This window comes from Ranitomeya variabilis, chromosome 1 (genome assembly GCF_051348905.1).
Source record: "Ranitomeya variabilis isolate aRanVar5 chromosome 1, aRanVar5.hap1, whole genome shotgun sequence".
Classification (NCBI taxonomy): Eukaryota; Metazoa; Chordata; class Amphibia; order Anura; family Dendrobatidae; genus Ranitomeya; species Ranitomeya variabilis.
The window spans coordinates 586,702,845-586,714,854 of NC_135232.1; the positions used below are offsets into that span (position 1 = coordinate 586,702,845).

At 42.3% G+C, this 12,010-nt stretch overlaps 1 protein-coding gene across 1 annotated transcript in view; it reads right to left on the minus strand.

Annotated features, from left to right (window-relative positions):
* The window catches only part of LOC143769431 (phospholipase A2 inhibitor and Ly6/PLAUR domain-containing protein-like), a 48,146-nt gene extending 40,397 nt beyond the window's left edge, over positions 1–7,749 (minus strand). The window contains exon 1 of the mRNA XM_077257947.1: positions 7,656–7,749. Within this exon, the coding sequence (XP_077114062.1) occupies positions 7,656–7,707 (52 nt within the window). The 5' untranslated portion in view covers positions 7,708–7,749. The remainder of the gene's footprint in view (positions 1–7,655) is intronic.
* Between the last annotated feature and the right edge of the window lie 4,261 nt (positions 7,750–12,010).

Sequence of the window (12,010 nt, forward strand, 5' to 3'; positions counted from 1 at the left end):
TATATTGGAGTACAGATTTTGCTGGAATGTTTGTGTGTGCCATGACCCACTGGGAGAGCCACTGAGGTGTCGGGAAGGCAGAAATTCTCCATAACCTACCCCATTTTTACATACTACACCTCTTAATGAATTTTTCTAGGGGTGTAGAGATCATGTTGACACCACATGTGTTTCACAACATTTTATACTATTGAACGGTGAAGAGAAAAAAATTACATTTTTACCACTATAATGTTGTTTTAAGCCCAGATTTAACATTTTCACAATGGGAAATAAGTAAAAATGACCACATAATTAGTTACACAATTTTTTGTAAACATGGCAATACCCCATATGTGACTGTACAGTACTGGTTAGCCAAACGGTAAGACTTGGGAGGGACGTAGTGCTATTTGACTCTTGCAGAACAAATTTTGGTAGAATAGTTTGTAGACTCAATATACAGAGTCGCTGAGTGCCAGAACAACAGAATCACCTCAATTGACCCCATTTTGGAAATTACACCCCTCTGGAAATTCACCAACATATGTAGTGATGAGTTTGCTAGCAATGGATGTTGCTAAGTGAAAATGTAAATATGCCATTATAGTGCCCAGTACATTGTAGTGCCCAGCACGTTGTAGTGCCCAGTACGTTATAGTACCCAGTAGGTTATAGTGCCTCATACATTGTAGTGCCAGTACGTTGTAGTCCCCAATACATTGTAGTGCCAAGTCTGTTGTAGTGCCTGTACATTGTGCCCAGCTTGTGCTTCTGGAGAAACGCACCCTATAAATTAGGCTAGCTCTCTTCACTACAGTAATGCCAAAGATATGGACACTACATGTGGTTTAGGCACACTGGGGCTCAGAAGGGAGGGTGATTTGGGAGCGCAGATTTTGCTGGATTTCTTTTGGTGGGAGGCACATCACCTTTCCAGAACCTTTGTGCTAGCAGTAATGAGGGCACCCCTATATTTCTTTTAACAGATGATGGACCTGAGTGAGAATTTGCTTTTTTGTGGGTTGAGTAGAAGCTTTTATTTGTGGCATTTTGGGGTATAGAACCATTTGGATCAGTTCACATTTATCTGGCGCTCTATGCTGAGCCCTTAATCAGGGTTTCCATCTAAATCTCTGAATGGCGTGATTCAGGTGAAACCACCGAGGGATCCATTCACTATAATGAGACAGCAGAGTTACTCTGGACTGTGTCTGGCCTCTGTTCAGTGGTGTCCTTCTTTACAGAGGTGCAAAAAACTGTGCTGACCGCACTTTTATGCACGTCTAAAAAGATGGACACTGTGGGATCACATGTCAGACGGCGTCGACAGTGCCCCCATCTGCCTCATTATAGGGAATGTTCTGCCAAGGGTTCAGTCCGTATCCTTTATTTTGGAAATTTACTGGTAGACCCCAGTGTAAGCACTCAATACAGAGCACAGGATAAATATGAGCCAAGCCATACAGCGATCTTTGTGAGGCAGAATTAAAAAAATCAACAGCAGGTGAAGAATTGCTTTTATTTTTTACGCCATTGCTTGTGTGGTATAAGTGATTAGGCGACTTTATTCTTTGGGTCGGTGCGATTACAGCGATACCAGATTTACATCGTTTTTTTCTGTTTGGCTGCTGTCAAACACTAAAATATGCTTTTTATTGGAAAAACTAGTTTTTGCGAGGCATATTTTGATAGTTATAATTTGACATGACATTTTTTTATCGCTTTCTATTGCAATTTTTGGGAGGGAGAATTAACAAAAAAAGCAACTCAGATTTTTTTTTATGCCGTTCACCGTCTGGTAAAATTGATAAGGTAGCTTTATTCTTCGGGTCAGTACAATTACAGTGATACCACAGTTCTATCCTCTTTATGTTTTGCCACTTTTACATAATGAAAACTATTTTATTGAAAAAATATTGTTTTTGCATCGCTTTATTTTGAGAGCTGAAACTTTTTTATTTTTCACTGATGGAGCTGTATGGTAGCTTGTTTTTTGCTGGACAAGATTATGTTTTCATTTATACCATTTTTATTTACATTTGTCGTTTTGATCGTGTTTTACTCCACTTTTTGTTTGGCAGTATAATGTAAAACCATAGTTTGCCACATTTTTTTTTTTTTTTACTGAATTTACTCTAGGGGTTCACTAGTGTGACAGTTTTATATGTTTTGTTTTATTTACGTAAAAATATGTATTTATGGGTATAATTTTTTTTATTTATTTTTCTTATTTTGTGATTTTGTTTTAATATTTTTACAATTTGTTTAATTTTTTTTACTTTTTTACTTAGTCCCTCTATAGGACTTTTACCTTTTCACTTTGATCGATGGTAAAAATCATTGCAATGCTTTATACCTATCAGTGCTGCACTGACAGAAGCTTCCTAGACCAGACTCTGAGCATACTCTAAGGTGTGTTCCGTAGCTTGGTGACCTGGTGGTCGTCATGATGATGACGTTGTGGGGGCGCCGATCTGAAGGGAGATGGGGCTCCCTCTCTTTCCCTGACTTCTAAATGCTGAAATCATTATTGTTCACAGCATTCAGGTGGTTAAACAGCCAGGGGTGGTGCTGGCACCTTCCCTGGCTGTTACTACAGGAGCTCGGCCATTAGCAGCACTGAGCTCCTTCGGTGATCATGCTGGAGGTGCTGATATTTCAGCACCTCCTGCGTAATCATGCTGTGATCGGTCAGTCATTTTGACTGACCTATCACAGCCCTATGAGTATGAGGACAGAGAGTATGGGAAGAGCTGGCAATCTGATGTAACTGCACTGCTGTTAGGTCAGCTGATGTGGTGGTGACCATTCTCACCATCCTTTAAATGGTCACCTGATTCATCAGCTGAATGTTGGTGATAGAGTTTCTATGGACACCAGCCTTGCAGGAGCAGCTCTCTGGTGTCAGCCACTTCGGGTGTTTTGGAGTCCAGTTGCTGTGCTATCTGAGGTGTGGAGCTTGGCAGCGTTGTCTGAAAGCTAAGTGTAGTGTTTGCTCCTCATCCCTTTTGTGCTTGTCACTGTCCCCTGTGTGTTACTATCTGCAGTGGTGAGGCTAGTGCTCCTTTACGGCCAGTGCACTAGCCAGGGCAGTGCTAGGTGTCAGTGAGGGACAAGGATCCTGACGGCGGTGGGGGGAAGGACCCACTTAGGGCATTAGGGGAGCGCAGGGACAGGCTCAGGTTTGAGCAGGAGGTGACCATTCCTTCATTTCCCTATTGATAGGGCCCTCCTCCCCCCTTTTCCATCCCATTGTTTGTTGTGCCGTCAGCTACCGAACCCTCGTGGGGTCATTTTACGTATGATGACAAAGAGGCTTTTCAGTGTCCCTCAGATTTAAGTGTTCAAAGATGGCAATAATAGCATCACACAGAACTTGTATCCGCTCCTATCCTCGGAAGTTGGTCCAAACTTCTTGGAGCATTGAGCCCAGATCCTCCATTTGAGGCTTGTGCTGCTCCTTCTATCTCTTCATACGATTCAACAGATGTGAGATAAGGACTTTTTGGGGACCGGATCATCATCTCCAGAACGCCTTGTTCTTCTATACACTGAGGATAGATCTTAATGACATTGGCAGTATGTTTTCAGCATTTGTCCTGCTGCAGAATAAATTTGGCGCCAATCGGCATTGAGGACCAAAGACGCAGTGATCGGCAAAGGAAACTTAGTGCAGCAGATGAAATACACTTCATGCTTACCTCCCTTTGAAATTGGAAAATGTCCAGCAGTGCCATCAATTCACAACTAGTAGCAACCAGTGGGACTTAGCTACACCGTGTACTGTACAGAGAAGTTTGGCCAGAAGTGGTCTAAACGGAAGAATTGTGACCATAAACCAGACTTTCAACATGGAAACAAGACCAAGTGACTCAACTATGCATAAAAACATAGGAACCTGGTGCAGAAAAATGGCAGCAGGTGCTCTGGACTGATGAGTCACAATGTGATGGAGAGTGACACAATAATGAGGGTCTGCAGTAACAGTAAAGCGTGGTGGTGGATCCTGGAAGTTTGGGTTGCATTTCAGTAAATGGAGTTGAGGATTTGGTCAGGATTAATGATGTCCTCAATGCTGGGAAATACAGATAGTTATCTATCATGTAATACCATCACGAGGCTTCTGATTACCTTCACATTTATTCTGAAATGATCCCAAACATCCAGCCATTGTCATTAAAGGGGTTGTCCACTACTAAATCAACCCCTTCTTGATCTTAATGTTTGACGCCAGTTAAATATAAAAGCCTATACCCAAGTCATGTGCCGGCACCATTCCAGCAGTGTCAGCACTTGCGGTCCCAGGGCTCTTGTGTGGTTATGACACGTGAGCCTGGTGCCCAATCAGTGTTGGCATCACTGTCCCCACCTTCTGACAAATAAAACATCAAGGGGAAGTGAAAGTGCAGCTGCAGCCCGGACTTCCTCCTGATGTTCGATTTGTCCAAAGGTGGAGACAATGATGCCAGGGCTGATTGAGCACGGGCTCACCTGTAATAACAAACGCATGAGAGCACCGGGAATGTGAGTGTTGACACCGCGGGAACTGCTCCGGCACGGGAGGTGAGTATGGTTTTTATTATTTAATCTGGGCCAAGCGTGTAGTATAAGAAGGAATTGTCCAAGTAGCAGACAACTTCTTTAAGAACTATCCTCAGTGTAAAGAAAAGCAAGAAGTCCTGGAGGTGATGATCCAGCCCCATAGATCCATGATCTCACATCATCCCCTCTGTGGGATCACATGAAGAGAAAGAAGGATCTGCACAAGCCTCATACACAGGAGGTCTAGGGTCAGTGCGCCAAGATGTTTGGTACAACCTCCTGTCGAGATCCCTCATAACCTGTGTACAAGTGTATATGAATATGTAAGGAGATGGAACACAAGAAGAGTCCGGGGGTGGTTACCTTCTCTGCTCCATGCCTGGAACCATTGAGCTGTGCTATAGGTTCCCCGGGGGGCAGACTTGGAGACTGGGACAGGAAGGAAGCCGGGCAGAGAGCGGGAAAGGCGCGCGTGCAAGTGGCAGAGCAGCGTGAGCAGCGGTCAGGGCACGACGCAGCTGCGCTCCGGGGAGGAGAGAGGACTCCCGGTCAGAGGACAAATACGGGGAGATTGCCCAGAAACACTGCATCTTGTGAGTACATGAAAGCGGACTCTGCTGTGACTGGAGAGGGGCGCCTTGACACCCGTGCCGAGACAGTGGCCATGCAGAGACTATGACCCCTGGTACCTACGGTAACAGTGCAGAGCCCCTGATTCCTGTTAAGAGACTTAATAATAGACTGAGCATCGTTTTCCCGGGATAGGCTGTGCTGCAAAAGCTAAAGACTCAGAGCCTGTGCATACCACACTCCCGAAACCCCAGCCAGCGGGCTCCTAGAAACTACTCAGCCCACGGACAACAGAGGGACAAAAAGTGCCGCTGTTTCTCGGCGCCTACGTTGGAGAAGACGACCCTTCAAGCAAGTCCTCATCAGACTGATAAGTGTTCTTTTCCTCAAGAAATCCCACTTAATTGTGTTACACTGTTTGACGCCCATATTTTGCACAGTTATCTTTTCAGTTCATTTTCTACTGTTTTCTCCCTGCGAGGAGAATATTGTCCCTGTTAATAAATTCCCCCCAACAGTTGGTCTGTCTGTTCCATGGTGACATACTCAACCCTGCACCCTATAGGCTATGTGCACACGTTGCGGATTAGCCTTAGGAATTTCTGGTGCGGATTCTGCCTCTCCTGGCAGAAAACGCAGCTGCGAATTTGTTGCGTTTTTTGTGCGTTTTTGCTGCGGATTTTTTTGCGGATTTACTGCATTTTTTACCCCTGTGGATTTCTATAATGGAATGGGTACAAAAACGCTGCAGATCCACAAAAAAGAAGTGACATGCTACTTCTTTTAATCCGCAGCGTTTCCGCACCGGATTTTCCGCAACGTGTGCACAGCTTTTTTTTTTCTCATTGATTTACATAGTACTGTAAATCAATTGCTGATCTGCAGCGTTTCTGCACTGCAAAAAACGCTGCGGATCCGCAGAGAATCCGCAACGTGTGCACATACCCTTACAAATACACACGAGATCACAAGACAATCCTGATGTTAATTTTCACATGCACTACAGAATATCACGAGATAATCAAAATCCAACCGTATGTTCTCTAAGATGGTAACAATACGTCTAGGTAATAAAATATTATGAGAAATCTCTCAAAACCTAAATTTGGCAATAAAAAAAAAAATGAAACTACAAGATGTTATTCATCAACTGTGAACTTTAAAAAAACCATATTTGGGCAATGCTGTTCAATTAACCCTTTTGGTGTTAAAGAATCCTTATTAAAAATCCAGTACGCCTTCCTTTGGAGTAAGGGTATGTGCACACTGAGTCTTTTTTGCAGAATTTTTGGAGTGGAAGCTCCAAGTTTTTGAAGAGGATCTGGAGAGTTTCCTCTCAGTTTCTTCTCTAAAAACTCTGTATACATGCCTTTGTAGGTTCATTGATTTAATTTAAAGTTGAGCAAATTTATTTGCGTGGAATTCAATTCTCCTCGAAAATGTCAAAAATATGTATTTCCTATGCTGATTTAGCAATCTCCACAAGGAGAAACTTTTCCTGTTGTACCCCATGTCAGAGGCATCTCACCCAGCTAAATAAATCTCTTGTTTTGCACTGATGAGTGGCAAACACCACAAAACGTGCCTGCAAATGGAGTGTCTGGTTTGGATTCTTATCCTAAGTCACATGGCAAAGCTCTTAAAGGGTTCGATATTGACTTGTTGGATTCCCAGAGTAGCATTGCATGGTCTATGCGTCTTCTTAAACTGATATGGCACACTCCACAAGGAGATATGTTACCTCTTAAATCACCTTTTAGAGGACTCTCACCTAGATGAATCAGACTTTCTGCTTTGCACTGATGAGTGGTAATCACCCCGAAACATGTGTTTGCAAACTGAGTGTCTGATTTGGTTTCTTATCCTAAGTCATATGACAAGCCTTTTAAAGGGTCATTATTGACTTTAACAATTGCTTATTCTATGGGGGAAAACATGCCTGAAACTGGCCAGTTTTGATGTCCAAACTCTTCCATTTCAGTGAATAGGTCCACGAAAGAAACAAGCAAATACATAGACAGCATTGAAGATCTGTCTTTTTTTTCACAGGCCAGATGTTTCTGGACGCTTCAGAAAACTCCATCCATTTTTTTGAGGGGGGTATGTGTGAAAAACTGATAAAGCAGAAAAATGTAAAAAATAAATAAATAAATAAAAAACAACAACAAGCACACGGTCTAAGACTGGGTGAAAACCCCAACCATTCATTACGAATAGGGATAATAAACATTTGTTAAAGAAGTTATCCAACTTTACAAAAGTTATATAATTTACAGGCCATTTGTCTTTGTTTATTCTAGTAACTCCAACTCTATACCTGAGCCTGAAAAGGTGTAATACAGCTCAAAGAAATAAAAAGTAAACCTATGGTCTTTTATCCAGAGATAAACTATGGGGGAAAGTTCTTAAAGTGTGCCAGGAGGCTTCAAGCTCAAATATAAAGGGAAAACTTAAGAGAAAGCAACAACAGAGTAGGAAAAAAAACCTAAAAAAGGTCAAAAGAATAAATTAAAAAACATAGAAGGTCGATAGTAAATATTAAAATAAGAAGAGTCCTTTACCTGGACTAACCAGATGTAGAAGAAGCCAGAGAGGTAGCAGCCCTGAGATCATGGTTTCTACTGAGACACTGATGTGCTGCTGGTCTTAGTGCTGCCTATAGGAGGGGTCAGCAGTGACTGCCCCTGTGTGACTGAACCATGCCCTCGTCTAAGATGAAAAGCTAGGAATATCACTGCAGTAAAACTTTCCATAAGGAAATGTCTGAAACTTTCCAAAAGAGTCTGGAATTCTTTTTTTTTCAAGTTCTGGTGACTTTTTATAGAGTTGCAAATTTTTTTTGAAGGGGAAATGTATTTCACTACCCACTTGTCATATCTTTTCGATATCTTTTTAGAGCAGTGGAAGACTAATGTGCCATATTAACACTAAAAAAAGCACGAAACAAGCAAAAAAGAGCAAAAATATCACTACACTTGCACAAAATTCAATAAACGTTGTGCCCCATTCTGATAAATTTGGTGTAAAATCAGCCAAGGCTAAAAGGAAGTGAAGACACAAAAATGACCAAATGATGCATCAATTAGGGTTTTCCGATTTCTCACATTTTTAAGATCTCTGCTTGTTGTCAGTGAATGAACACATTGATTATCTTATTCCATTGTTTTTGTTTTGTTCCTGCGCTTCTCTGTTCTTGAGATATGGCCTTTTCTTTCTGTATCTTAATCTAGTTATTTTTTGTTAGCCATCTGGGTGGGAACCTCCAGACACCCTTGGAGGATAATTGAAGGTCATACCCAATTGGCTAAGTAGAATAGATTTACATAAAGAGAAGAGGAGGCCATATCTCAGGAATGGAAAAGCACAGGAACAAAACAAAAACATTGCTGGATTCAGGAGTACAGCGGCATTTACACCAAGTCCCCTTTTAAAAATATGGATGTGTAAGACTCCCTAAATGAGGTGGATCCTCCAAGACCAAAGTCCGAGTGGGCACACGGGCTTTGGTGCAGAAGATAGGTGGGTACACAGGAGACTGCAGGCAAGTAGGCTGGATAAAGGAGACCACAGGGAGTTAGGTGGGATAGCAGAAACCGCAAGCAGGCGAAGTCCAGGGAACTGCAGGAGGCGGGGTGCAGGAAGCCGCAGCCAAGCAGGAGACGTTCAGGAGACCATAGGCAGGTAGGAAACTGCAAGCAGGTGGAAGACATGCAGGAAAACGTAGGCTGGTAGGCAGGATGCTGGAACACACAGGCAGGCAGGAAATGTCCAGGAGACTGCAGGCAGGTAGGCGTAATACAGGAAATCACAGGCAGGCAAGCAATGTCCAGGAGACGGCAGACAGTACCTGAGAGCAGGTCAAGGTATATACAGCAAGACAGAGTCTAGCAACACTGAAGTCTTAATATCAAGACACAGGTGTGTGTCCTGACAGGCCTTATATAGGCCCGGGGGGATGCTCATATGGGATCACGCAGGGCTGTCTGCTAAGCCTGACGTGGAGCACAGCAGTGTCTAGTGGGTTGAGGTGAGGGAAGCAAGGAACAAATCCGAGACAGGTATGTAACAAGATGTTATAGAACGGGGGCACATTTTGCCCTAGTGATACAGAATGCAGAGCTGAAAAAAATGCTTGAAACATGATCTCGAGTTCTTCTGGATCCTCAAAAAGCATCTTGAGAATAAGACATGTCCAAAATTACCTACGGTAGAGGCCTTTTAATGTGGACTTGGCTGACGTTTCAGATTAAGAGAAAAGATTGCTTGGAACATTGACAGACTGGACCGGTGACATTCTATTTTGGCTGCTGCGAGTGAGAGGGAATCATCCAGCCAAAATTTTCCAGATGCTCCAGGGCAGTCCACTTCTCGCACAGACCAGATAGGTGACCTGTGGACAGAGAAGGACTCATGAAAGTTCCTATTGTTCTTAAAGAATTCATACATTTTACTATGTAAGGACATGTAACAACAGTGACGCCTACAGGTCTTCCTGCCATGAGCCACCATTTATAAAAATAAAAGAACATTTTGTAAAACACAAAAGCCCCAATTCATCATTTTAGGGGTTTTAAGTCAATTTTTGTCTTAACTTCGTTTTTTTTTCACACTGGTAGATTTTGTGCTAAAATCATGAAAATTATAAATTTAGTGCATTTTTATTTGCTCTTTTCCTCCTTTTCATAATTAAATATTGCATGACCCTTCAATACTTTTTGAAATATAAAAGAAAATGGAGTGTTGATTTAGACAGGTTTTGAGCTCCATTAGGGTACTGGAGCACATTTGTCAAAAAATGTTGGGACATTTGGAAAACTTGCAAATGATGAGCTAGCCGAAAGCATCCAGATAATAAAAACAACTACTACATTATCAAGCAAACCTCCCAAAATTTGTACTAAAATAATGTAAAAATGGCACAAAATCCATAATCAATTTGGGACAAAGATAAAAGTGCCTAAAAACAAAACACTTTTCCCTCCAAAAAAGGGGCAAAATAACTGTTAAATTATGGCCAAAATACATAAAAGAAGTAATCAAAACGTAAGTGGTCATATAACAATACACTAGTAACTAGTGTTGAGCATTCCGATACTGAAATATCGGGTATCGACCGATATTCGCTCTATTGGAGTTCCGATACTGAGTTCTGATACTTTTAGGATATCGAATACCGGAATTGGAAGTTCCCATAATGCAATGAGCCAGTTTGCTTTTATTCAGCCAATGAGGATCCTAAGAAGTGTGGGCACATCCTGTTAGGCATGTTAGCCATGTTAACTAATGGCATGGCTGTGATTGGCTGCTGAAATGATGTCATGATGCACTATAATGGAGTGTGGGTGGTGCGTTGGCGGAAACTGCGTGTCTGTGTGTGCGGGCGGGGTCTGTGTGTGACCGTCGGGGGTCTGTGCGGGCCTGCCGGGGGTCTGTGCGGGCCTGCCAGGGGTCTGTGCAGGCCTGCCGTGGGTCTGTGCAGGCCTGCCGTGGGTCTGTGCAGGCCTGCCGGGGGTCTGTGCGGGCCTGCTGGGGATCTGTGCGGGCCTCTCGGGGGTCTTTGTGTGTGTGCGCAGGCATCGTCCGATGGGACTACAAGTCCCATGGGGCTATGCCTGCTGCAATGACAGTGATTGACACTGATGGGACAGTAGTAGTCCTATCATCCGGTTAATGTGTTGAATGTAAAAACCCCCCACAAACATACATACTACATACAACATACTACATACATACAACATACATACTACATACATAATACATACATACAACATACATACTACATACATACATACAACATACATACAACATGCATATTACATACATACAACATACATACAACATACATACAACATACATATAACATACTACATACATACAACATACATACTACATACATACATGCTTCATACATACAACATACATACAACATACTGCATAAATACTACATACATACAACATACATACATACAACATACTACATACATACAACATACATACTACATACATACAACATACATACTACATGCATGCAACATACATACTACATGCATGCAACATACTACATACATACTACATACAGTACAGACCAAAAGTTTGGACACACCTTCTCATTTAAAGATTTTTCTGCATTTCCATGACTATGAAAATTGTACATTCACACTGAAGGCATTAAAACTTTGAATTAACACATGTGGAATTATATACTTAACAAAAAGTGTTAAACAACTGAAATTATGTCTTATATTCTAGGTTCTTCAAAGTAGCCACCGTTTGCTTTGATGACTGCTTTGCACACTCTTGGCATTCTCTTGATGAGCTTCAAGAGGTAGTCACCCGGAATGGTTTTCACTTCACAGGTGTGCCCTGTCAGGTTTAATAAGTGGGATTTCTTGCCTTATAAATGGTGTTGGGACCATCAGTTGTGTTGTGCAGAAGTCTGATAGATACACAGCTGATAGTCCTACTGAATAGACTGTTAGAATTTGTATTATGGCAAGAAAAAAGCAGCTAAGTAAAGTATAATGAGTGGCCATCATTACTTTAAGAAATGAAGGTCAGTCAGTCCGAAAAATTGGGAAAACTTTGAAAGTGTCCCCAAGTGCAGTGGCAAAAATCATCAAGCGCTACAAAGAAACTGGCTCACATGAGGACCGCCCCAGGAAAGGAAGTCCAAGAGTCACCTCTGCTTCTGAGGATAAATTTATCCGAGTCACCAGCCTCAGAAATCGCAGGTTAACAGCAGCTCAGATTAGAGACCAGGTCAATGCCACACAGAGTTCTAGCAGCAGACACATCTCTACAACAACTGTTAAGAGGAGACTTTGTGCAGCAGGCCTTCATGGTAAAATAGCTGCTAGGAAACCACTGCTAAGGACAGGCAACAAGCAGAAGAGACTTGTTTGGGCTAAAGAACACA